We start from the raw sequence: 26,978 nt of genomic DNA on the forward strand, positions 1-26,978 counted from the left end.
TTATCGGCTCCATCAGCACCGGCTGATCTGAAGCTCTGCTGGGCAGTTATGGAGTCAAAGATTAATTGTGCAAAAGGAGGGAGTAAATTAATCATCTCCTGACCCGTGCAGGTGCAGGTGCTGTGTGGGAGAGCGAGCGCTCTCCAGCCGAGACGAGAGAACAAGCAGCCGAGAGGGGCGTGTAGGTGTTCCTGAGTCCAGCCCAGACGGACCGACGGGGACAGTGGTCAGCACAGTGGTAGCTCTGGGGAATACAGATTGGAAATGTCCTCTGTCTTGACCCAAGTTGTGGTTCCATGGGTACCCACTGATGCAAAAACTCACAAGGGTGAACTCTTAAATCTGGATGCTTTCCATAGACCTTGTATAGAGAAGCTTTGTACTTTTTTCTTGCAGGAGGAGGTAATAAGGTTTGTTTGTTTGCTTATTTAATGGAGATACTGGGGATTGAACCCAGGACCTACCGAAGTTCATGTTATGTGAATCCCACTTCAGTTAAAAAAAATTGGAAAATTCAAGAGAACTTTTGGGTAATAAAATTAATAATGATGTTTTCTTCTGAAAAAAGGAAGGAAGGAAGGAAGAGAAAAGACAGAAAGATTAGCCCATGCAGGTTTCAAAGCATGGTTTCTTTTGTCAAGTTTTGTTGATGTGAATTAGGAAAAAAAAAAGTTCAAAATTATCTCCCAAAGACATCTTTGTTACTTTGAGTCACTACTCTAAGCAAATAAAACGAGAGGGCTGAACCCTATTCACAGGCGTGCATGTGCACACACACACACACACACACACACACACGAGAAAAGGTCAGAAATGCACCGAATGTTCAGTGATGATAGTTCTGATGGTGGAATTAATACTCGATCTTAATTTGCTTCTTTATACTTGTTTTTTGGTCCTGAAATGTTTGTAAGGAACACATATTACTTTCATTAGGACACACCCCACCACAGTGAAAAGCTGTTCTCATTTAGGAAAGCACACGCCACCACTGAAGCCATGAGAGGGGACACAGAAAATCACCAGAGGAGCTGGCGGAGGGGGAGGGAAAGATGACACTGAAGCTGGAAAGAAAGGTGGGAAGTGGGGGCAGGGGAGGGGCCCTTGCAGGGAGCAGGGTCCCCTCTTGCCTTTCCCCTCCCCACACCCCCACTTCTGACCTACCCCCCAGCTGTGCCATCTGCAACCCACCCCCATCCCTCCAGCCTCCAGGCTGTCTGTGGACTGGCCCTCAGGTGGGTGGACCTGGGTGGTCAGAGGAGGGGCAGCCATGGCTGGGACCCCGGGACATCACTGGGTTCAGCTGGATCTTGACCTCCCTTGTGACCTGTCCACCCTCAGCACCTGACTCCTCTGGACCTGCTTCTCTGTCACCCCAGGTAGGAATGCAGATGAAATACAGACCGCCCAGTCAAATTCAAATTTCAGGTAAACAACAGATAACACTGTAATATAAGTATAACCCAAATAGTACACGGGACATACTTAGACCAAAAAAAAAAAAGTATTTGTGTTCTGAAACTCAAATTTAACTGGATATTCTGTATTTTTATTTCCTAAATCTGGTACCCCCACCTCTGGGATGGCTTGGGGACCAGCTCTATTCCTGACATGGTCACCCTGGCCCTCTCTAAACCTCAGTTTCTCCAGCTACAAAAAAGGTAAAAACTCAACTGCACTGGCTAGCGGAGGGTTTAAAGAGGAGGTGGTCATCTTAGCACCTCGCAGGTGTGAGCTCAGCTCCATTGTCGTGCATGGAGCAGAGTCCCCAGGGAACCTACGGGCTCAGAGCGGTTGTCATCCCCATTTTACAGGAGGGGAAACTGAGGCACAGAGAGAGGAAAGTGTTGTGCCCAGCCCACATCCAAGCAGTGGCAGTGGTATGAGAAGTAAGGATGCTGGAATTTGACACAACATTATAAAATGATTATAAATCAATAAAAAATGTTAAAAAAAAAAAGAAGTAAGGATGCTGATAATATTGAGACCTGTGCTGCATCTGCAAAATCTCATCCAATCTTTACGGCTGCCCAGGAGATAGGGACGATCACTCTTACCCTTTTAGAGGGAATCACCGGCACAGAAAGGTGTGGTGACTTGCTCAAGGTCACACAGTCAGTGGCAAAGCTGGGATCCTAACCAGGGCCTGGCTCCTGAGACTGGCTCTCCTCCAGACAGGCCCATAAACTGCAGGAGCTTAGTGCCCGGGGTGGAGGAGCTGGTGTTAACGGCAATCATGAGGCTCCTCTCTTCAGTGCGTCTCTACCTCTACCTCTGACATTTGGGGCCAGGTCATTCCGTGTGTGGGGCCATTCTGTGCACTGGAGGGTGTGTAGCAGCCTCCCTGGCCTCCACCGTGGGATGCTCCTCTACTGCACTGTGATGGCTAAAAACGTCTCCAGATGTGACCACAGGTCCCCTGGGGCAGAATCACACCCAGGAGAGATCCAGAGGGGGTCCTGAATGGGGCTGGCAGCACAGGAAGCACAGGGGTGGGAGGTGGGGGCACTCACGCTCTGCATCTTGGCCTCTGTGTCCACGATGTTCCTCTCCACCTGGTCGGCATTCTTCTGCAGCTGCTCGATCAGCTCTGACAACTCCTTGTTAGAGATGCTGCTGGCAGAAGAAGGGAGGTGAGCCGAGGGCCTGGAGGGCAGGGGGGGCCAGCTTCCCAGGCTGTCCGCAGCCCCAGGCTCGGAGCAGGAGCTGCCCGGGGAGCCTCGGATGGAGCTTGGCTTCCCTCCAGGTGATGTAACTAAAGTCCCAGAAATGATGCCACACATGGTAGGGAAATCAGCCCCTACTCTGGCCATCACCCTAATGCTTCTATTTTGCCATGTTGGCAGAGCTCACTTAATAAGATGTAACTCACATATCATAAAATTCACCCTTTTTTTCTTTTAGAATTTTTTTCTAATGGAGGCACTGGGGATTGAACCCAGGACCTTGTACATGCTAAGCACATGCTCTGTCACTAAGCTCTACACACTCCCCCAAACTCACTCTTTTAAAGTGTATAATTCAATGGTGTTTAGCATATTCACAAGGTTGTATAACCATCCTCACTATGTAACTCCAGAATATTTTCTTAACCTCAGGAAGAAACCTCGTATGTACCCTTTAGCACTCACTCCCCATTTCCCCTCCCAGCAGCCCCAATAACCACAAATCTGCTTTCTGTCTCTATGGATTTGCCTGTTCTGGATGTTTCATGGAAACGGAATCATATAATACGAGGCCTTTTGTGTCTAACTTCTCTCACTTAACATAATATTTTTGATGGTCATCCATATTATAGCGAGTCTCAGTGCTTCATTCCTTTTTACGGCTGTGTAATATTCCATGGTGTGGCTATTCCACATTTTCTTTATCCAGTTATCCACTGACAGACAGCTAGGTTGTTTCCACCTTTGGGCCATTATGAATCAGGCTGCTATGAGCATTCAGGTACAAGGTTTTATGCAAACGCCCTTGTTATAAAATATCTGATACTTTTCTTTCAGTCTACTACTCTTTATATTTAATTAATTTACTAAAAAGGGGAACTTGCTCTCCCCTTTGCAAACAGAAAACCAGAAGCCCTTGCCACCAGTGGAGGTAACTGTCAATATAAATTCCATGGAAATAAAATGGCAGCATTAAGTTCTAGCTGGACACTCGGCCATCTGCACATGTTGAGCCGGAGCCCTGTCCTCTCCTGCTTAAAAGCAGAGCTTGGCACGTACTGCAGCCAACTTAGAGCGGAGCTAACACCAAGCTAAGACCTCCTGGGTGCTAAGACCTCTCTGAGAGAGACCTGAAATCAGAACAGCTTTCTCACTCGGTCTTTCCATGTTCTCTCCGGTCATATCTGTCAGCATCGCTCCTCCCTACCCATAGAAATCACATCACAGACCACTCTGGCAAATGCTACTGTGGGAGTGAAGACCTTGGCTCTGGAACCAGATGTGGGTTCTGGCTGTGAGACTTGGCCAAGCTGCTGTCCCTCTCTGTGCCTCAGCTTCCCGCTGTCAGACGGAATAACTGCACCTTTCCCAGTAGGGGGTTGGGAATGGGGGTGAGGTTATGCAGGCACAGAGCCAGGCACCTGGTAAATCTCACAAAAGTTCATGATTAGAGTTGTTTAAGGAGACTTACTGATCATTGTCCAACTCTGACTTTGTTTTTTTTTTTTCTTTAAACAAAGGAAGACACAAAGACCAGAGAGGGAAAGCAACTTGGCCAATGTCACACAGCCAGACAGCGATGGTCAAGATTAGCAGTCAGTAACCCCAGTCTCCATCAAAGATCCTTTTATACCTGATTCCACAGTGGGTCCTGAGCAGCTAAGCACCCAGAAGTATCATTCCACCCACACGCAAGCACTTACTGTGTGCCAGGCCCAGTACTGCACACAGACACGGCCTCGCCCTCTGAGAGTTCATCCCCAGACTGGGAGGAAAACAGCATTTACAGAAATAGTCATGAGACTGAGGCAGGCACGACCAGGAGAGCATCCTGACTGGCTGGGTGAGGATAAGGGTGGTCAACGAAGGCTTCCTGGAGGAGGTGGTGGTGCCTGGGTTCTGAAGGATGAAGAGGAGTCTGGGGTTTGTGGGCAGAAGGCTCCAATGAGGAGAGGCCACAGAAGAGGCAGGTCCTATGCGTGTCCCTTGGGTGGGCCAGGGCAGGGCTCTTGACCCTTAAGCAGAAGAGGCCACCAGCTCTTCAGAGTGGAACTCCTCAAATCAAGGCCTGGAACCTATCTATTGTGATGTGAAGCATTCAGGTTCCCAAACCCTAACCCAGACCCTCTGAATCTGGATCTCCAGAGCATGACCCAAGAAGCTGTATTATTCCTGCTATAAATTTTATAATTGAACCCTCCAGGGTTTCAGGGCCAACACTGCAGATATACTGGTGTTGGGGGAGTTGGAGCGGGGTGCAGAAACAGGCCAGCAAACAGAAGCTATAAGTCTGTCCAACCATGTCCCAAAACTTGGCTGAGCATCTGCCATGTGCCAGGCCTGGACACACAGGAACTGGGGGAGGGGACGTGGGAAGGAGGGGAGTCTTAGGGAACAAGACCCGGGCCACACTCTCTGCAAAGTCAACCAAAGAGGGAGTCTTTCTCAAAGTGGGGTCCCAGGAACCCCAGTCCTGTAAATTACTCCTGAAATGAAGGCTTTGTCAGTCAAGGGGGTTAGGAAAACCCAATCCCTCAATACATTCATGAGCCAGTAAAGGCTCTGAGAAGTCCTGCAGTGGAGAAAGCTGGTATTTAGTGGAGTGTCCAGGAAAGCTCAGAAAAGGAGACTGTTGATGGAGGATCTGGGTGAGAAGGGGGAAGGCTGCCAGGTCATGGGCCGACCCCCATCGCCCACATCCCCGGCTGGGCAGACCCCATGGGGACTGTGAGCACTTCTGCCCCTCAGCCCTACCCCAGCCACTCACCCTCAGCCTGGCCTCACCAGTCAGACGTGGTGAGTCTCTGCCCAAATATTTAACCCATGACGGTTTGGGCCACGACTGGGAACCTGCGGGGTGGGTCAGGTGGGGGACTTTGTTCCCTTGGGGCTCAGCCCGGCCCCACCTCAGGGCAAGGCCAGCTCCCAAACCAGCCCCCTCACTGGCTGGGTGGGGCAGGTTCAAGGAAAGTGACTTCTGGACTCCTCCCTGGCCCGCCCATTATTCCAGCTGAAGCCCAGCACCAGAAGGGACCCGGGGTGAGGGGACAGCCAGCCCCAGGGACCTGGCAGTCCTGCTGGAGATCAAAGGACAGCTCAGCAGGAGCTTATGGTCAGACAGGCGTGGGTTCCAAGTCCTGTTAGGCCACTTACTGCTTGGACCATCCCAGGCAAGCACCTCACCCTTAAGACGCCTCAGTCTCTCCACCTGTCACCTGGGGGTGACAGCTGAGTCATCATGGTAATTTGACACTTACTGAACACACCTCACCAGACAGCAGACACGTTCATGGGCACTACCTTGACAGCATCCTCACACTAACCCCTGGGGAAGGTTTGTCTGCCCTTTTAGAGATGAGGCAACCAAGGCTCAGAGATGTCAAGGCACCTGCCCAGGGTCACACAGCTTATGAATGGGAGCCAGGATCGTCTCCTCAGACAGTCTTGCTCTAGAGGCCACATGATCAAACACTGGGTTACAGCTAGCTACTCACAGAGGTGCAGAGAAAATTACGTGAGCCAACGTATAGCAACCACCACCATCACCACAGTAGTATGAGCTCACATTTACTTTCTATTGCCAGGCTCCCTTCTCACTTCTTAATCTTCATTACAACCTCAGGTAGGTGGTGGCCAAGTGGGTAATCAATCATATAATTATCTCCACTTTACTGATGTGAAAATCGAGGACCAGAGAGGTTCAGTAACTTTCCCAAAGTCACACAGTAGTTAAATGTCAGAGCCAGAATTCTAACCCAGGCAGGCCCCAGAGACCAGGCTGGTTAACAACACCATGTGACAGTCCTGCTGGGCTGCCACCCCATCACAGGTGCTCAACAGATTCACTTAAAGGCCACATGCCCCAAACCCCAATGGGATACCATTGCTCACCCACTAGGATGGCAATAATCAAATACACAGTAACAATTGTTGGCAAGGATGTGGAGAAATCAGAACCCACACACACTGCTGGCCGGACTGTAAAACGGTACAGCCACTTTGGAAAACAGTCTTAAAGTTTCTCAAAAAGTTACACATCAAGGTGCCCGCGACCCAGCAATTCTACCTGACATCTGCCCAAGAGAGATGAAAACACAGGTCCACACAAAGACTTGTACACAAATGTTCACAGCAGCGCTACTTACAAGAGACAGAAAGTGGAAACAACATGGTCAACTAACGAATAGATACAATGTGGACCATGCACAGAATGGGATAAAATTCTGCCAAAAATGAATGCAATGCTGATACACACTACAGTACGGGGAAACCCTGAAACCACAATGCTAAGTGAAAGAAGCCAGACACAAAAGCTCACATATGGAATGATTCCACTTACATGAAATGCCTAGAATAGCAAATTCATAGAAGCAGAAAGTAGATTCATGGTGGCCAGGGGCTGGGGTAGGGTTGGGGATTAGGTGGGGAGTGAGTGCTAAAGGGTGTGGGTTTCTTTCTAAGGCGATGAAATGCTCTAAAATTGATTATAGTGATGGATGATAATTCAGTGACTATACTAAAAACCACTGAATTGTACACTTTAAATGAGTGAATTCTATGGTATGTGAGTTATATCTCAAAGCTGTTACCAAAAACATTGGCAAGTGCCATTTAAAAGTGATAGGGCTTCCCTTCTTCCCCCACCCCCTTGAATGGGTCCCGCCTTTTATCCTGTTTTCCGTGGAGGCTGGGACAGCTCCAGGTTACGCCCAGCTGCCTGGAAGATGCTGGTTAACACTCAACAGAGGGTTGACCATGTGCCCGGCTGGTGCCAAGCAAATCACAGAGAGATTAGCTCATTTAATCCTAACACCCCTTGAAGTAGCACTGTTTTCCCACTTTACAGATGGGGAAACAGAGGCACGGAGCAACTAGATAACTTGGCCCCGGTTCCACTGCCAGAAAGCGGGGTGGAGCTGGGATTCCAATCCAGGCCTGTGGAGCACAGTCTCAGCACTTCTGCCTTTTGGGTTTGGAGTCCTGAATGAGAGGCCCCAAAGGGTCCTGCATTCCCCACCCCCATCCAGCTGGCCACGGGAGCGGACCTGTGTCCCCTTGAGAGGTGCAGAGCCCTGTGCCAGGAGCACAGGAATGCGGGCAGGCTGGGCACCAGCAGGGAGGGGGCACAGCTCCCAAGAGGGCCGGGAACTGGCTGGGCCGGTCCAGCTTTTCACCTCGCTAGTGAGCTGCACCAAGGCAGCCAGAAGAGGCCCCTGGGGACCGCCAGCCCGACAGATGGAGGCCCAGATCCAGCCCTTCCCTCTCAACCTCTTCTCAGTCCTGTCCCAGCCACGGACACGAAAGTCTCCTGGCTGAGCCAAGAAAGCTGAGATGCCCCTGCCCACCTTAGAGAAGGGAAGGGACCAGGGAGGCAGATCAAAGTGACACGCTGGGAGAAGGACATATCCAGCCTCCCTCCATTTACTCAGGAGTTTAACACAGACATAGGTGCTGAGGGCAGTGGCCAAGGGCACTAGAAGGTGCCCCTGAAGTCATCCAGCCCCACCTGCTCATTACACAGATGGGCAGACAGAGGCCCTCTGAAGTGAAGGCACCCGCCCAAGGTCACACAGGGGGCAGCTGGTGTCTGGAGCCAGATAGGGTTCAAATCCTGACTGCACCAAACATCGGTGTAAACTTGGAGGAGCTACTTTATATTTCTGGGCCTCAGTTTTATCATCTGTCAAATGGGCGAGATGCATCTTATGTAGGTAAGTGAAGTGGGCAGGGAAAGGGAAGGGTCAGAGTCAGCTCCGGAAACACTAGAATCAGGTTTCAAAGACCAGTCTGGGACTCGAGGACTGAATTGGAGGTTCAGAGCAGCCTCTGGGGACCCAAAAGCAGATTAGACATCATGTAACTTCACGAGAGGGGTGGCCCTGGTTTCACCAGTGCCTAAAACAGTGCATGGCACTCCAGACACACTCCACAAATACTCATTCTTTTTTTTATAAGTGTTTTGGGGGGGTGGTAATTAGGTTTATTTATTTATTTTTAGAGGAGGTACTGGGGATTGAACCTAGGACCTCCTGCATGCTAAGCATGTGCTCTACCACTCTGAGCTATACCCTCCCCCAACAAATATTCATTCTAATCACCTAGCACACTGTAGGGGCCCCATAAATGGTGACATTGACCATTCATTCACAAAACATATGTTCACTGCGCTTTTACTCCCCACAGGGCTTGCCATTCACAACAAAGCTGACCCCTTATGTTGCCTTCTGGTCTGTGCATGGGGTTCCGCTTTGGACCGCCTTTCTCTCCTGGGGACCCCTGCTTGCCAGTGGCGCCTGGTCTTGTAAAATAGGTTCCTTCTAAAAAACAGTAACTTCACAGCACCAAGGACAGCAAGGTGAACACTTCCAGGGAGGAGGCACATCCATGCAGTGGAATCCTGCATGGAGGACATGTCCCTCCTGCAAAACCCTCCCCAGTGTCGCACAACCTCCGCCTCCTGGCTGGAAGCCAGCAGACAAACCCAAGCTGGGGGGTGTTGTACAAAACACTTAACCAGACTTCACCAAGTGTCCAGGTCACAAAAGACAAGACTGAGGAACTGGCAGGCAGGAAGAGACAAGGGAGACATGACGGGGGACAGAAGACAACCTGGGGTCCTGAACAGAAAGAGGACATTGCGGGGACTGAGGAGACAGAATAAAGTTCATAGTTTAGTGTTTTTTTTTTTTTAAAGGTTCCATCTAGATTTTCAGGATTCCCAGTAAACCCCTGTAGGAGTGGATGCTTCTTGGTGATGATGGGGTGTCCAGGATGCCCACCTGTGGACAGGTGGGGTGGTGGGGAGCTGTGGCCCGAGAGCCCACCTGGTAAAAGCTGATGGGGACCCAGGATTCATCCCCAGAAATGGCCCTCTCACCCCAGCCCAGGCTGTGGTCACGGGACGCGAATGGGTTTCACAAGTCAGGTAGAGTCACACCCAGAAGACTAGGGCTATTTCTCTCGAGAATCCACCCTTGTTTTCTTTTCCGGGCCTGAGGAAGCTGGAGCCTGGGGAGGGTCCAGGAAGGTCCAGGAGGGCCCAAGTCCCACCCGAGGCACAAAAAGGGCCCCTGTTTACTAAACCTGGTACAAGAAGGGAAAAGGGGGTGCAGACTGGCCGAGGGGCTGCCTGGGGCCACCTCGGAGCCCCAGGCTGGGTTTGAGGACACACAGGGACAAACAATGGCTTTCTGGGTCTGAGCCCACAGGCATCAGCCTGGAACAGACGTCTCTTTGTGTCTCAGGATGTACTCTGAGTGTTGGAAATTTGAGGAGATGGCTCGGGAGCCTCAAGTGGTATCAGGTACCCTCACTGGGTCACCAGGAGTTAGAAACTCAACACACAGCCCGACCTGCCTTGCAGGTGGCCACTCACAGCCCAGGAGGTCAGCTACAAAGTGGGGATCTGGGACTGGAACCCAGTGCTGTGATGTCGGGCGCAAGGGGCTGGCCCAGGACAGCCTGTGGTCTGGTCAGTGACCAGAGAGGCAGGGACAGACATCGCTCCCGGGTCACCCAGACTCTGAGGATGCTCCACATGGTAAAGAAGGAGCATACAGGCGTCTCGGGGGACCCTCACCCCACCTGCTGCTAGTCACCTCTTCTTGCTTTGGTTTTGTGTGTGGAGTCCCTTGCCCTTTCCCATGGTGTAGCTGTGTTGCAGCATAACCAGGGGTTAAGTATCCAGACCAAAGCAGGCAGCCCGGATGCGCAACCTGAATCAGTCCTTATTAAGCTGTCAATGATTGAGCCTTTCTGAGCCTCAGGTTCCCCATGTGTCACTGGGGGTCATGGCCACCTGCACCCCACAGGGCTAGGGCGTGGTTAATTGAGAAAGCAGACACAAAGTGTTGCCCCTGGGGAGCCCAGTCTCTGTCTTTCCACCTGGAGTCACCATGCAGGGATTTGGACTCCTTTTAAGGAACTGATGAAGGCCAGAAGCCACAGCCGCATGTCAGAACCCACGAGCACCAGGAAGCTAAAAAAGGACCCCAGGCTGCCCACACCATCCACACTGATCCTCGTGCAAGCCCAGACACACGCTGCTTCCGCCTTGCAGATGTCACCTCGCCCGGGAGTGGGGAATTCACAAGCAGCCTCAGTATTTGGAAATGTCTCCTCCAACTCCTGCAGGGAGAGGCCATGACCGGATACAGGTGATGAGGCTGCAGGGAGGACCCGGATCCCAGGCCTGGGTTTGGGCTAAGGATCAGGTCACTAAGATTGGGGATTTGAGGGGTTCAAGGTGTTTCTACCATGGGATTTGCTGCTTTGAGAACTCTCTGCTATCTGCAGCAGAGAAACCACAGAGGGGGAGGGGAGGGAGGGCCCATCTACCTGGTTGTTCATGCAGAGCCTCGAAAACCACCCCAGATCCCCACCTCTACCCTTCCCTGGTTCCACCGGGGAACAGAGCCCTGTGCTTCCCTCCACCCTCTGGCCTTAAGGTCTTCACCTTGATCAAGGTCACCACCTCTCACTTGGACCAATGCAACAGCCACCCCCAACCATCTCCCTGCACCCCAGCTCTCACTGCCCCCAGCCAGCTTCTGAACATTTGTCAGAGATCTTTCAATGATGCAGCCAAGTTCTTCAAAGCCTGGCACGTGGTTTACACTCACAGGACATCTCGGTTCGTTCTAAGCACATCTCATGTGGCTAGTGATGGACAAATAGGGCGGCATGGTTCTGGGTGATTCCGGGGCCTCTGGACCACTCTGCTCCAAGTCCACAGGGACTGCAGCCCACTGTGATGAACCTGATGGATGCCTGGGGTATCTACCTGCCTTGTTCAGTGCCCAGTACCTAGGGACACTTAATAAATGGTCATTTCCTTTGCTGCCTACCACTCTCCCACCAGACCCACACAGGCTGGCCAGACACCAGCCCCAGGCTGGGTCTCATCTATGGGTCTCTGGCTGCCTGACTTGAAAACAATCCAGGGCTCCCACCTGTGCCTGACAGAGCATGGTACCTGGGTGTGCAGTGCCAGGGCATGCAGACCACAGCCCCACACCCTTTCCCCCTCCCCCTGGAGCTGCACCATCCTTGCCCGTGGCCATGGGGCAGAGCCAGGGGTAATGGCTCCAGCCATCCCTCCCTCCTGCCTGGAAGAACGGCCTCTTTCCTGACCACAAAGGGGCCGCAGACCCACCATAAGCCCCACCCCAGCTGTCGCTGCCTGCCCAGACCTGTCCTGTGCCCTGTTGGTCACAGCCCAACCTGCTCTCTTTCGTGTGTAGAGATGGGAACTGGCAGGGACAAGGTGTGTCTGATGGGGACGGCCCTTCCTCCCTGGCTAGGGCCACCTCACCTTCCAGGCCTGAGTCAATCGTCGTGTTCTGGCCCTTGATCACGTCTACACGTCCTCCCTTTTGGGGTTAGTTCGGTTTCTAAGGGTTCGAGCAGGAGAGCAGAAGGATCAGCCTTGGAATGCCTGGAATGCACAGGAGCCCACACCTCTGCTCTGGAACCAGCAGGCAGCCTCGCCCCTCCTGGAGCTGGAGCCCGGGAGGGGCCTGGCCTTCTCCCTGCCATGGTCATCCTCTTGTGGGCCCTGCCTGCCTCCACGGCCAGCCAGGGCCTAAGCAGCTCCCTGGGGACCTCCAAGCCTGGGGGACGCTCATCCTGGGTGCTAGGTGGCCCCCAGCCCCCACCTTCTGGACTGGGCTGAAAAAGCAAAGGCTGTCACTCCCAGACACCTGTTCTGTCCCTGACACAAAGGCACACACAGTATGTGCAGGAAGTGATAGCCGAATATGAACAAATCACCCTGAGAGGACCCCTAGGTGCCCGTCGCCCGCTCAGCCTTTTCCTGCATCATCCACTGAAACCTCGCAGCCCTGGGAGAAAGGCAGCCTGAGTCATCGGGGTACTTTTCTTAATCCTGCCTATTACACTATAAACTTTTGGAGAATAAGGACTTACTCATCTTTTTGGGTACCTTCTTTGGAGGCCTTAATTCCAGTCCTTGCACAGGCTTGGGGCTCAATAAGTAGGTGTGGAGTTGAGCAGACACTTAATAGCGCATAAACAAGTCCTGATTCCTGTCTCCCCATTTTCCAGATGAAGATAACTGAGGCTCAAAGGGGTTAAGAAACCTACCCAAGGTCACGCATTGGGAAGTGGTCATGCCAAGATTTGAAAGGTGCCAGAGCCACTTCCTCAGAACAAGGCGGCTGCCAATACTATTCCACAAAGTGACAGGGAGACATCAGGGGACAGGACAGAGTGGCAAGGTGTTCACCACCCAGGGGAGGCACAGTGATTTACATCTTGTTGGCATCTTCATCAGTACAATTAATCCCAGTGGTTGGGTAACAATTGGTGGTGGAAACTGAGGGTGAGTCATTCTCCTAAGATGCCACCATGAGGGCCTCCTAGCCTGTCCCTCTGACCAGGCCATTGAGGGGAAGGAACTGGCAGGAGGGAGCTCCTCCCTGGGCCATGCCTGACACACCTTCCGCTTTGATCTTAAACAGGCCATCATCAAGGTTGGTGTTATTACTGCTTCCTGTGAAGATAAAGAAACTGAGCCTGGGGAGGAGGGAGACTTGCCTGGGGCCAGAAGGTTAGTAAGTGTCTATGCTGGTGACTGCTGCCACCTCTGCCAGTTCTCCAGATCTTCAATATTTCTAGATATTCAATAATTGCTGAATAAATTTTCCCCTCCACCCCCCACTCCTTGTCATCTCTCTGCCCATCTTACAGGGCCTGGGGACAAGCCCTTCTCCATTACCACGTCCCTGGAGACAGGAGTTGTCAACGTGCTTCAAAATGTCTGCTCAATTAACACCTATTTATTGAGCCCCAAGCCTGGGCAAGGGCTGCTATTAAGGGGTATGGAAGAGTCCCCCCAAAAGATGAGTAAGTCCTTATTGTCCAAAGGTTTATGGCTTAATAGGCAGGATTAAGAAAAGCACCCCGATGACTACAAAGATCCAGATAACCTGCATCACAGTGTTTTCATCCAGTCTGCCCCATTCAAGTCTTGTATCCTAACTTAATTGTGAAAATATAGCTTAGTCCAAGATAATGCAGCAAAAGAGAAAAAAGGAAACAAAGAGAAAGCATAATAAACAGAAAATAAAAAATAATGTGGCAGGAGTTGGTCCAAACACATCAGTCATTACAATAAATGTAAATGAGTTAAACTCACCTGCTAAAAGATGACTCTCAGGTGAGACCACAAAAGCAAAACAAAAACCAGCTCTATGCCATTTTATAAGGCATGTACCAAAACCAAAACAACACAGGAAAGTTGAGAATAAAGGAGTAGAGTGTGACACACCAGGTGACTGCTGCTGGAAAGGAAAAGCAAAGTGCACATAACTCGGATGAAACAGAGCAGGGCAATCAGTGTAAACAAGGGATTCACATCCCTGGCTGCACATCAGAAGACTGAAGTCTGGACCTGCTCCAAGGTTCTGACTTGGTCTGCAGCAGGAACCGGACATCACTTTTAAAGCTGAGATGTTCTAATGTGCAGGCAAGGCTGGGAACAAGGAAAGGAACCACAGTCTTGTGGTACGGGGTTAGGGGAACAGATTGAGGAAGAGTCTTCAGGTCCCTGCAGGAAGGAAGTCTTATAGGAAGCAGTACCCAGGAAGCACCCAGACTGACTGGTAAACTGGCTGAGAGGCTCCCTGCTGGGAACTTCCGTGGTAATTAGACAGTAAACTCCTCCACGCCCAGCTGCTAATCCTGGGGAAGTAGATCCTAAACTGAGAGGGCTGCTGGTGTAGAAACTGAGGCTCTGTTTTATGGTCTACACCATTTCCGCCCAGGGAAGGCCACCCTGCCTCGGGGACCTTGTGTCAGGCATGCTTTTGGGCTTCCATTACAGACACTCACAGAAGTTCAAGCCACCTCAGGGAACGCCAAGGCATGTCTTGAAGATTTTTGCAAGGTTTAAGTGGGGCTCAAACCAATCTCGACACTCCGGTTATTAGGACATTCTGGGTTTGAGACCAGTGGACCAAGAGCACTGGCCTCCATTTATGAAGCAACTACTATGTGCCTGATGCTTTACACACATCATCTCCAATCCTCTCCACAATCCTATGTGCCTCTAATTTGCAGATCAAAATGGACCTCCCACCACTGCTTACTGAGCCCCTACTATGTGCTAGGCCCCGATCTGGGGGTGTGGGATTGGCCACCTGCAAGCCTGCAAGATCCCTGCCTTCATGAATTCCAAAGAGGAGCAGAAACGTGGCCGCAGCACAGCTGACAAGAGGCACAGCTGGGAGGCAGGTCCACAACTCCCACACCCAGGCTCTTTCTACTCTACCCACCAAGCCCTCCATCCCTGTCCGTGGCCTCAGCTTCCATCAGTAACATGGGGGTTTGGTTGCTCAGTTTATAATTGGGAAGAGTCAAGCTCCTTATCTGGGACAGCAGGGCTGGAGTCCTCTCTGCTCTTGGTGGCACCAACTCAGCATCCTTCCTCAAACTTCAACTAGAACCAAAAAGTCCCCATGCCCAGGACAGAGAAGTAAAACCCTAAAAGCCATGAGTTTGAAATCTGAGCCCAGGCTGCTGGGGCAGCAAAGAATTCTGCACGTGACTGTTTTCCTGCAGCCGCGCAGCCTCCCAGCCTCCCAGCCTCCCAGCCTCCCAGGGGCAGCGGGCAGCGGGCAGTGGGTGGGGTGGAGCTACTGGCCAGCGAGCAGCCTGGTCTGCAGTTTGTGTTTATCTTACGATAAACGAGACCTGACAAATCCTCTGCCCAGGGAAGGATGGGCCGGGCATCCAGCTGGGACACCCCACCAGCCTGCTCCCCTGCTCTCCACTCAGAGCAGCTGAGACTCAGACTCTGAGCCTCACCAGAACAGAGAGACGAGGTGAGGAGGGGCTTACAGGGTAGTATTATCTAAGAAAGACAACGCAGTCATAATGTAGGGTGGTTGTTAAGAGCTGGGACCCAACCTCCGAGCCTCCCAAGTGTTCACACCTTTCCCCGTTCCCCGCCTGTTGCCCCCCTGCCCCCCTTCTGAGACTCCGTGTGCCTCCCCATCCAGAGCCCTCCTGCTGGCCCCGCATCCTTGTCCCCAGGCCTTGGGCACCTTCCTCTCCTGAGGCCAGCTCCTCTTCCTCCCTCAGACCCCTTCTGTCCCTGCTGACTGGACTCACATGCAGGACTGTGGGCTTCCCTCCATGCTGTTCCTGCTGCCAGTTCCCCCGTCCATCCCCCCCCTCACCGTAAAAAACTTGAAAACTCTTGACCTAGCTCAAACATGCAGGAAAGTACCGAAAACATTGTACCACCTGGACTTAGAGGATGTTCCCATATGGCCAAATGTGCTTCAGATTTTGTTAAAAAAAAAATACAATGTTACCCTTCATTATCCCTTGAGCCCCTCCCCAGGGTAGGGTAATTTTGGAACTGCTAGTTTCTTCCTAAGCCTGTTTTAAACTTTCAGTACACATCCGTGTCTGCATCCAGAAACACTATATGGAATTCCTTTGTATGAATGCTTTTTAAATGCACACAAATGTGCTCTCTGTGTCCTTTGTCAGTCTGCTTTGTTCACGCAACATGATGCCTTTGCAGGCTTGTGCTTGGGGACGCCCACCTCGCCCATCTCGAGCCCCTCGGTGCTCCCTCTTCACCCACCCCCTCCTCCAGAAGCCCCATTGCCTCCACTATCTCAGCACTTATCTCCCCCATTGTTGCTGCCTGTGTACCGAGCACACAGAAGATGGGGGATGGAGGCAGGGGGTGGTAGGCTCTCGGCTCAGGTCCTCGAATACCTTTCCACTAGATAGAAGCCCCACCCACCCACCCCACTTCTTGGTGGGGGTGTGTGTGTCTGCACCAGCGTGTGCTCCCGTGACGTTTCGTGGGCGAGGGGGAGAATGTTAGCGGTCCTCCATGGCTCACCCTCATTCATTCATTAATTCACTCACTGATTCAGCACATGGGCCGCCCCAGCCAGTTTCTGGGGGAGACATACCTTCATCCCCATCAGGTGGGCCACCACGCAGAGTCAAATGGCACTGAGATTAAAGTGACAACGGAGATGGATGAGACAATGGAGGAGGTGGATCTGTCCCAGCAGAGAAGTTAGGGAGTTCTTCACGAGGGACAGACACCAACTGAGGAAGAGACGTGAGCGAAGAGGGGCGGGAAGAGCACTGCAGGCAGAAGGAACAGCATGAGTAAAGGCCAAGGGGCTGGAAACAGTACTGAAAGGAGAGAGTGAGCGGAAAGCGTTCAAGTTGTGCGAGGTGGCTGCTCCCAGGACCTGAGAGCAAAGGGCAGCCTGGGACTGGATTAAGCAGCAGGAGACAGGACCAGATCTACATTTTACAAAGAGCTCCCTGGCTGCTATGGGGAGAAGGGACTGGGTGATGGAGCAGAAGCAGGCACTGTGAACAGGCTACTGCAAGCGCTCAGACAGGGCAGCCTGGTGGCCCAGCTGGGGCTGCTAGCTCTGGAGGCAGGGAAACGTGGAGGAAAGGGCTGGGCTCGCCTGCCTGGAGGCAGGAAGGGGCAACAGGGGTCTCTCCCCAGGCTCAGAGGCTGGAAGACATTAGACCCACCAAATGCACAGAGAACAAAGACCATGGGCCATTTCTGTCTTCTCTCTCCTGAGACAGGCCAGGGCAGGCAGCCGGCAGAGTGACAGGTAGCACTGGCACCACCCTGCACAGCCCTGCCTGGGGCTGAGAGGAGCTCGGAATCCTGGCCTCACCCCTTGATGAGGAGCCTGGGAAAGAAATGCTCTCCAAGGCAGCTTCTCCCCCAGCCCCCAGGGCCCTTCTGATGCCTCTCACCCTCCTTAGAGTGTCACCTAAATGGTTTGAATCGAGCTAAGCCTCTCCTCTCAAACTTCCTGTCCCTGACAATGCCTGAAATGCCACCATGGCAGCCATTGTTATAGGTTCAGCTCCGTTCTGTTCTGAATCTAATTTACCAGGTCTCACTCCCTCTGCCAAGAGGACTGGGAGAGTGAGGGCAAAACCAGAGAGAAGAGGCAGAGAGGGTTGCTGGGCGGAGTCAGGGATACCAACCCCAAGGACTCCACCATCTGGCCTGGGGAAGTCCCCAGAGACAGCTGCCACTAGCCCCAGGTACAAGTGGGGAGACCTAGTTTCCCTCCGCAAGAGCCCCCAGGTCCCCAGCATCGGCTACTTGTGAGCTGTGAGCCCAAGGTGACTGCCTTTACTCCTGGCCTCACTGTTACCCTCTGTGAAACGGGACACCACCACCAGCCTGGCAGGCACGGGATCAGAACAAGATGCTCTAACATCCATGGCCGTGCAAGGCGCACAGTAGGTGTTGAGAAATGGCTGAGTGGATCATGCTGGTCCTAGTCACCCACATGATGGGAGATGGGCTTTGCTTGCAGGGCCCTCCCCCAAATTGCTCAAGCGTTCCAGCTGTCACTGAGCAATGCATGCATGTGTGTCTCTCCATGTGTCTTCTGAAAGAGGGGGCCCACATGAATGCCGGGGTGCATGAATGTCCTGTCCCACTTGGGCCACAGCCTCCACAGCTGGAGGGAGACCAGCTGCCTGGGCTGCTCTGGTCTTAGCATCCTCCTTGCCCTTAACAGCAGGGTGTGGTTACCAGTATTGGCTGCTGTGACTTTCTGGGCACTCAGGGTGAGCCTGGTCTGCGGCTGGGCCCACTGCCTGCATTCCCTAGCGACCTCACCAGCTGGGGGTTGCCGCATCACTCCCATTTCACAGGTGAGGAAACTGGCTCAGAGGTGTGACATGACCTGCCTAAGGTCACACAGTTCCGGAGGCAGAGCTGGGGCTTGACCTCACACCTGGATGACATCAAACTCTAAGCTCTTAACCACCCAGGGTACCCCAGGCGGCTTCCAGGAGGACATGCGCCCCTTTCACCAGCCCTCAAAGCCTTGGGCCCTGCCTCCCCCACAGGGTCCCCTCACTGGGACTGGGCCATTCTTGCAGCACTTTGCCCGGGTGAGGTTGGGAATTGAGGCCAGGTTGCTGGTGCTTACTGGGACCCAGGTCTGGGTGGAGGGGCAAAATTAGTCCCATTTTACAGATGGTGAAGCTGAGGTTCACAGCTAGGCCAAACTTCTTTGCCAAAATCAAATGCAGGCAGGATTCAATCTAACTTCAGAGATGGCTCTAACCACTTCACTCTCCCCATGCCAGGTCAAACACCTCCTCAGGAAGTCCTCCCTGACCTCCCAGGTCTCCACCCTAACCCTAACAGCCCTCACTTCAGACAGGGAGCACCAGAGCCGTCAGGCTGGAGACCTCGTCTGTCCAGCTCTACGTCCCCTCCCCACTACCCTCGCCGGGCTCGCACCACCACCACCACGACAGCCTGTAACCACACTCACAATTAAGCATAATTCCACCAAGTGCAGGGAGACTGTCAGTGTCTCCCCCACATCCACCCCCACCCCCCAGGAACGGCACCCCTGGAGTTGTGCAGTGCACCGCCTGTCCACCACGGCATCCAGCTCAATCCCAGACACACAGGAGGCGCCTATTCACATTTATTCGATAGTTATACTCGTCGTAGCTGCCGTGGGTCGACACTTCCTATAATTCTCAACCCTTTCCCTGAATTATTTCATTTAATCCTCATGCCAACAATATTACCAGGGAAGTACTATTCTTATGCCTATTCTACAGGTGAGAAAACAGAGGCTCAGAGAAGCCAAGAAGCTCCCCAGGTCACACAGCTGGGTAGCGGGGGCTGGCTGGGGCTGTACTCTTAGCCATGAGCAGGGTGGTAGGACCAAGGCCCCTCACGCCTCTCCCCGCTGAGCTGGACACTGCCCTCGGGGGCCTGCACCATCGGGCCTGACCCTGCCATTAGCTCAGGTGTGAACACCAGCTCCCACGCCTGTCATTAGGAAGCAGGGCGAGGGGAGCAGCGGGTTCACACCCAGTTTCAGCTGCTGGCAAACAGGGAGGGGTGGTGTTCTCCAAGGGGGGCTCTCCACTCGCCCATTTCTGTTTACTTGTACAGTCCAAGTCGGGACTGCCTGGGTGTGAAGGTCACAAGTCCTGGCTCCGAGCTCCCCTTCGCTGGGGCGGGGGTGGGGGGATGCTGGCCCTGTGTGGGCACCTCCTATGTGGTAGGGGCATTCTCTCCGTTGTTACATTGGCTCCTCCCAGCCACCCCACACAGAAGATATTAGCACCATTCCTGCTTTGCAAATGAGAAAACGGGCTCAGAGAGGTTCCGTGATCTGCCCACAGCAGACGTAGCAAAGCTGGGACCAGAGGAGAGGAGCTCCTACCCACCTCAGTGCTCACTCTCAGTGGCAACCCTGCCCTCCTCCAGACAGAGGAGGAGGCCCCCAGAAAACTGAGGGTGACCAGCAACCACATCCTAGACTTGTAAGCACAGGGCTAGGCACTGGTAACACTCAAGAGAGTCTTGTTGAGAAAACTGGGTAAGAGGTTATCGCCCACCCCTGTCTGGTCCATGAACCTGTACCCATCAAGGGGAAGGGGCAGAGGGCTATGCTGGGCTGGCAAGACCACGCAGGGAAGCATCTGGCACCTACCCAGGGCTGTGACTGTGTGAGGCCACCAGGGTCCAAAGGAAGAGTCTCTCAGCCCATCCTGGGGAGAGAATCAGGAAGGTTTCCTGGAGAAAGACACCTTTAAGAGATCTGGGATCATCCAGATCAGTCATTCAGTCAGGGGCAGGGGGTGGCAAGACTTGTGTCCTTGTCACCGTGGGTCCCCGAAACTGTAAAGGATGGGAAATTCCTTCCTTCCTATCCTCTGCTGGGAAGGCCAAGACCCTCCTAGCTTGGCTTGATTCATCATAACCTTTTGTTAGGTCCAAGTCCAGGCCTTGGGGGACTGGACAGATGGAGAGCTAGAGGAAGGGCGGTTAGAGGGATGGAGAAGGCAGGGAGCAGGGCGAGGCTGGACCATCTCCTGGTGTGTGGGTGTGTGCATGTGTGAAGGGCCCAGGTCCAGGTGGGGGGAGAACAGAACAGTCCCCCGTGGCTGGCGCAGAACATTCGGTTGTGCAATATCTGAGAGAACAGCTCGGGACTGGACGGGACCCCAGCTGGGTATGGGAGCCAGCTGGACCCAGCCACAGAGGAACATTATGCAGGGCCCTGCCCAATCCCTGGGGTTGTGAAAGACCAGGGAGGCTGGGGTGAGGGGGGAGAATCTTGGGAGGGGACGGAAAGAAATGCCTCTGAGCTCGAAACAGTGCAAAGGAGAGATGGGGGGGGCGGATCACAGGACAGGGGAGTTCCTGAAAGGGCTGGAACTCAAAGGAATGGAGGGCCCACACTCCCCATGCCAGTGCCCAGGCCGCCTACACCTGTCGGACTGGTCTGCCTGGGCTAGACCACAGGGGCAGGGTGGGAGCCCTGACCAGTCTTCTCACCTTCACCTGGGGCCTGGGAGGGAGCAAGGAACTGCTTCCAGGGAAGGGGGCGGGGTCTCAGGTGAGGGCACTTTGGAGTGGATACTCCCAGGTAGGTAGGCTGTGCAATTGCTGAATTCCCCACCTGCCTGAAGCCCCTTGTCGGGAATGGCTTGGTAAAGGCTCCCTCCCAGCCAGAAGCCTCTACTCCATTGTCCTTGGGGCGGAGACAAGGTAGGGTCCGAAGTCCTGTCCCCTCCCTCTATCTCAGCATCTCCACTGGGCTCCTCTAACCCGATTATTAAGTGAATACATTAGGCTTATCAAAACGGACGTGGGCTGCCATCTCAATGCAAACATATCAAGACATGTCATTCCCTTCCCAGGCAGCCCTGGGAACCCGTGGCTCAGAGACGCCGCCAGTTTCAGGGCTGGAGGTGGATGGGGAGCCACGCCCCTGAGCAATCAAGCAGGGAGAAGGCGGCACCGACGCCGCCCAGCCGCAGCGCAGACCCCAGATGGAGGGTGGACTGGGGTTGCCTCAGCTGGGCTTCCCCGAACCCGACTCCACACCCACCGGTTCCTCTGGACCAGGCTCTGGAGCGCAGTATGGCAGGTGCCGGGAAGTGCTGCTGCAGGTGGCACGCCCCTCCCCCCGCCCCCACAACGCGTCCCCCACCTCTCGCCTCCTGGACGCCAGGGGCACCTGCGCTGTCCAAGAAGCGCTGGTGAACGCCTCCCTCTTCCCCCGCCCCCCGCTCCCCGCTCCAGCTCAGTTTCACTGCCCGAGTGCACCCCTAGACGATGCTTCCTCGGTCCCTTGCGCTTCCCCCGCCCTCACCCTGCCTGGGGTGTAGTGCCCTCCGGACACACCCCTCTCCACCCGGCGGTGCCTCCCGGCCCAGGAAGACCTCCGGTGCAAGGGCGACCCCAGAACACAGAGGTCCCCTGTACCTCCAGCTCAGTTCCCCGTCCTGTAAGCGCCCAAGCCCGTGCTCTCTGGACTCCTAAAACTCTCCGGCGCCAAACAGCGTGCTTCTCCTCGGGCGCCACCAGCTCATCCCCACCTTGGCGGTGCTTGCCAGCTCAAGAGTGGCCCTTGGGTCCCGCATTCCCGCGCATCGCACACTCCTGGCTGGGTTTCTCGCCCTCTGGGACCCCCAGGGCAGTGCTTCTTGGGCCTCCTCGCAGCCCTCGCGGCCCGGCTGCTCCCCTACGCCCTGAACAGTGCTTCCCGGCCCAGTGCGTCCCTCAGCGCGCGACGTGCGGGCGCCTCCTCACCTGCGGGTCCGAACCGTGGGGCTGTATTTGCCTTTGTTTCTCTTCCTGAAGAGCGAGTTCATGGTGGCGCTCGGGGTGGGCGGGCGGGGCGGCGGGTCGCGGCGCCGGGCTGGGTACGGGGCAGCGGCGGGCCCAGCGCGCACCGAGGGGCAGGCAGCGGGCACAGGTGAGCGGGCGGCGGCGCGGGAGCCCCTAGTGCGGCGCGGCGACGGCGCCCCGTCTCTACTCGCGGGGGGCGGGGCGCCCGCAAGCCACTGGCTCTCCGGGCCGCTCCCGAGAAGGTGGCGCTTACCTTCCCGGAGGAGGGGCTCCGGGTGGGCGGGGCTTCCAGGCGCTTCTGGCGAGCGCCCTTCGCCGCGTGGAGTGAGTGGGGCGCCCGGCTGCGGCTAGGGGTGGGGACACCGGACACTCGAGAGGCTGGGCTGGCGGGCGGGGGCGCCCTGGCCGCTTTCCCGAGCACGCCCAGCACCCTCCTCACCCCCAACCCCTGGCCTGGCGCGCCCCCTGGCTGAGGGCTGTCACCTGGCTCTCTGCTGCCCCTCTTGGGCATCAGGGCTCCCCTCTCTCCGGCTGACCACCCCCAGGCAGGTGTGGCAGAGATCGGACGGGTCTCTGTGCTCCGGATAGCTAGTGAATTACACCCAGCTGGTAGCATCCGTCGAAGGCAATTGAAAAAAGGGAGCTCTGGAGCGCGCCTGCCTGAGTTCAAATCCTGCTGCCACGACGGTCAGCTGACTCCTTGGTAAGGCTTCTTGCAGCTCCCAGCCTCAGTTTCCTTATTTGTCAATGATAACAACAGGCCCCATCCCATAGGGTATTGAGGAGATTCCTGCAAGTAATCACACAAAGCACTTAGCACGTGTGGAATGTGCCAAGTTAGACTCTGCCAGCAGGAGGCCAGGTTAGACTGTGGCTCAGTGCGCCTGCAGAAAAGGCTGCAGTTGGAGAGAGTAAATAGAGTCTGGTGGTGAGCCCGAGTAGGGTCCTGACAACCGGGAGACTTCAGCGCCACTCTGGAGGGCACTGGGGGTTCTGAGCACGGCTGGGAAGGGGGAGCACACAGTCCCCAGGGAAGATGTTAGAAGGCATCAGAGATAAGTTAAGCTGAAAGGGCTATTAGGGCTCAGATGGGGAGTGATGAGGTCTGCGGAGGAGGGAGGCAAGGTCCCTCACTGGGCATCCAGAGTCCTCAGGCCAGTCCCTTCCCCAGCTGTTTTTTAAATTTATAAAATAAGGAGGTTGGGGGGGAGTGGATTCCTATAGACTTTTCCCACCCTAGACCCCAGAGCATCTGAAAACTGTCCTTTAGGCCATCTGTTGTCCCTGCCACCAAAGGATTTCAGTGTTAAAGGGTTACAGAGACTCTAGGAAAACCTTATTTTAAGAGGGCATCTGTGGGTGGGCTGTGCATCAGGCTCCCCAGGGGAGTTTGTAAAATGCAGGTTCCAGGGCTCTGACTGCCCCCACACACACCAAGCCCCTCCCCCTGCCAGTCCTTAGCTCCTGACTGGGGAGTGTAGGAAGGGTCCCAGAAATCTGAACTTTCCGCAAGTCCTAGTGGTGGTCCCTGGCCTCTCTGTGAGAAGGCAAGAGTTAGAGACCCTGCCTACAGCCCACCCCCCTGGCTGCTCAGGTGAGGAGCCCTGAGCAGACTTTCCAGCCAAACCTAACCCCTCTTTCCCCTCTGAACCTGATTCTGCCCAGCTCCTCTCTCAGGCACCCTGCCCGGGCGAGTGGGGAGGTCCCCATGAGGCAGCTGAGGGCTTGAGCAATTCCCTCCATCCTGAAGTGACTTCCCTTCCCAAGTCCGAGGTTAGGATGGGGCCTGGCGGCCACCTGGAGACTACAAGTCCAGCTGGCCAACATGGGGAGCAGGTGTCAGGGAGGAGCCAAAGCTTCAGAACGCAGGTTGGGGGGTGGCACCTGGGGTCTGCAGAAGCCTGAACTCAGCACAGAGCTTGCTCACCCAGGACCCCTTCCTGCACCCCAAGTGGGTCACAGACAAGGGCTTGGGAGGGAACCTTGTCCACCCCCCGCTTTATGGCACAACTCTGAGTGGAAACACTTTCCTTACTTTCTCCCTATTACCTTTCCCTTGGAGGCTAAACCTATCTTAGGAGATGGTCATGGCAGCACTGTTGCTGGGGAGGTGGCCCTGCAAACAACCTGATGGCTGCTGGGACTGGGTTCAGGTGGTTAAATAACTCAGGGCACATCTACACCAGGAAGACCATACAGCTGGAAAAGAGCAAGATGTGGAAGGCAGCGTCAGGCACCAGAAGCAGAGTGCAAGGGAGAAGCAGGAAGCATGTGCGTGTATATGCACAGAAAACTTCTGGAAGGATCCACAAGAAACTGTTAGCCATGAGTCCCCTCAGGAGAGAAATCTGAATTTTCATTGTACACTCTTTTACAGTGTTTGGATTTTATTGTACTTTTAAATTTTTCCTTTGGACATTTTTTTATATGTTCTTGGATTGCTTTTTTGATGGCTTTTTCCAGTTACTTTTTTTTAAGAGTTTTTTCATGCTTTATTATTATTTTTTAAACACAAGTACCGAGGATTGAACATAGGACCTTGAGCATGCTAAGCATACACTCTACCACTGGGCTATAGCCACTGCCTTCCAGTTACTTTTTAAAAATTTATTCCAAAATGACCCAAGCCTGGCTTTCCCTCTTACCCGAGCCTTCCCTGCTGCCTCCTCCTGTGGCCCCTCCCCACTTCGTGCCCCTCTGTCAGCACCACCATTTTCTATGGAACTAACCTCCTTCTTTGTCAGACTATTTTTACTGGACTGAAAGATACTGGTTGTTAAGGATTATGGAAGCTATGACATGGGTAAAATAGAACCCATGCTGAACAAGGAAGTTGCTCTACCTTCAAGTTGCTGACAGTCTAAGAGCAGAGACGAAGATCCAACAACTACAAAGCCTACTGGGATTAGTCTGGGAAGTAGAGCCTTATCAGGGCTCCAAAGATGGGGAGGAGGGGGAGCACCCTGGGGGACCTGGGATGGAGTCTCGCTCAGTACTTTTCAGCTGTATAAACAGCTTGTGGGCATGTCATTTTGCCTCTGTGAGCCTCAGTTTTCCTCATCTGTGAAATGGGCACAACAGCATTTGCCGCCCCCCCCCCCACAACCACCACTTAGTGAGAGCTCCACAAAAGGGAGGGGGTTACACCTGTAGCTGGAGGCTCGATGCCTGTGGAGCTGAGGGTTACAAGCAAGTACAGGAACTCCATACTGTGTCAGAATTCTGGACTTCTCCAATTTCCTAATCTACCTTCTCCACACCTCCCCAAAGTCTGGCTTGGGGAGAGAGCCAAACTAGGGACCTCCAGGTTAGCAGGCTTATAGCGCAGCTGCTGAGTACCAGCTGTGACACTGGTGATATTACTGCTATTTCTCATTTATTGAGGGTTGGCTCCATGCCAGGTAGCATGGCATGTGCCCAACATGCCTTAGATGATTGACTCTCCCTGAGGACCCCCAGCAGGTGAAGCGAGCCAGCCCTCCCCACCTGGGAGGAGGCTATCTTATCTCATGTTCCAGGGAAGGGCACTGAGGCTGGTTCCTGGGTTAGCCCGCTCCAGCCCCGGGCTCTCAGACCCCCCCCCAACCCACTCCAGGGCTCCACCCTCCTGTGTGCTCTCGGGCAGTGGGGAGTCCTGCTGACTCAGCTGAGCCTGGCCCAGGCGTGGGAAGAATTAGCAGATTTAGGGAGGAACTGAAGTTGTGCTTCACCAGCCCTCCTGCCTCCATTCTCTAAAATCTGGCTTCTGAGTTGGTGTGGCTGTGCGTGTGTGTGTGCGCGCGCACACGTGTGCATACATGTGTGTACGACACCCTGTGGGCAGGCTGGATGGGGTGGGAGCTGTGTTCTGGCCCCGCGCATCCTCCTCTGGGCAGATGGGATTTGTTTGGTTCCGCGGAGCCCTCTTATGCCAAGTGACTCATCCGCCCTCCTTGTGACGTGGGCTGGGGGCTATGGGAGGGTATTTGCTTTCCTGGGGTTTACTTGATGGTTAACCCCTAGGAGATGGTACCTGCTGGGCCATCCAGTTCCCTGGCAACCAGGCCACCCTTGGCCCCTGAACCCTGTCCCCTCTCAGCAGCTGGGCCGGGCTGCCAGCTCCCAGGAGGCCAGCACCTTCCAAAGGGTCACCTACATCCTCCCTGTTTTCTGTCATTGTTTACCCAGCAGCTGGAGAGGCCCTCACCCACGCCCTCACTGGCTAGGGTGTTTCTGTGAACCAGTTTGAAACAAGAAGGGCGGCATTCCCCCAGCCCCAGAAAGAGGGGTGTGCAGGCCAGCAGCCTGCTCCTTACTGCAGAGCCTTCTCCTCCCAGGGCGGAGGCCGGGCCCAGCCTCCTGTGGACAGCAGCCATCTCCCATCTCCAGCTGTACCACCTCACCCCCACCTAGGGAGCAGATTCCAGGGTCCCTCCTCTGAGATTATGGTTGAGTGAGTCTGTGTAGGGCCCTGGAATCTGCATGTTAACAAACACATACCCCCTGGGATGCTGAAGCATGTGGGTTTCTGGGCCATCCTGAGAAACACAGCTGGAACAGAAAGAGATGCAGAAAAGCTTAGGCCCTGGTCTACATCTATCTGCCTGGGAAGAACCCATAGGCTGTAGCTTGAGGCCAACCTAGGTTTGAATCGTGGCTCTGCCACATTCAGC

At 54.2% G+C, this 26,978-nt stretch overlaps 1 protein-coding gene across 3 annotated transcripts in view; it reads right to left on the reverse strand.

The window, feature by feature from the left end:
• The window catches only part of PPL (periplakin), a 42,376-nt gene extending 19,715 nt beyond the window's left edge, over positions 1–22,661 (reverse strand). Inside the window, exons 1-2 of one of the 3 annotated variants that reach the window (XM_072942646.1) lie at positions 22,288–22,661; positions 2,514–2,616 (exon numbers count right to left, since the gene is read on the reverse strand). In XM_072942646.1, coding sequence (XP_072798747.1) covers positions 2,514–2,616; positions 22,288–22,349 — 165 coding nt within the window. In that variant the 5' untranslated portion in view covers positions 22,350–22,661. Of the gene's footprint in view, positions 1–2,513; positions 2,617–20,179; positions 20,213–22,287 lie in introns of those variants that run through there. The other 2 variants (XM_072942644.1, XM_072942645.1) reach the window with 2 other exon arrangements.
• Positions 22,662–26,978: the final 4,317 nt, after the last annotated feature.

The sequence above is a fragment of the Vicugna pacos genome, chromosome 18 (assembly GCF_048564905.1).
Source record: "Vicugna pacos chromosome 18, VicPac4, whole genome shotgun sequence".
Classification (NCBI taxonomy): domain Eukaryota; kingdom Metazoa; phylum Chordata; class Mammalia; order Artiodactyla; family Camelidae; genus Vicugna; species Vicugna pacos.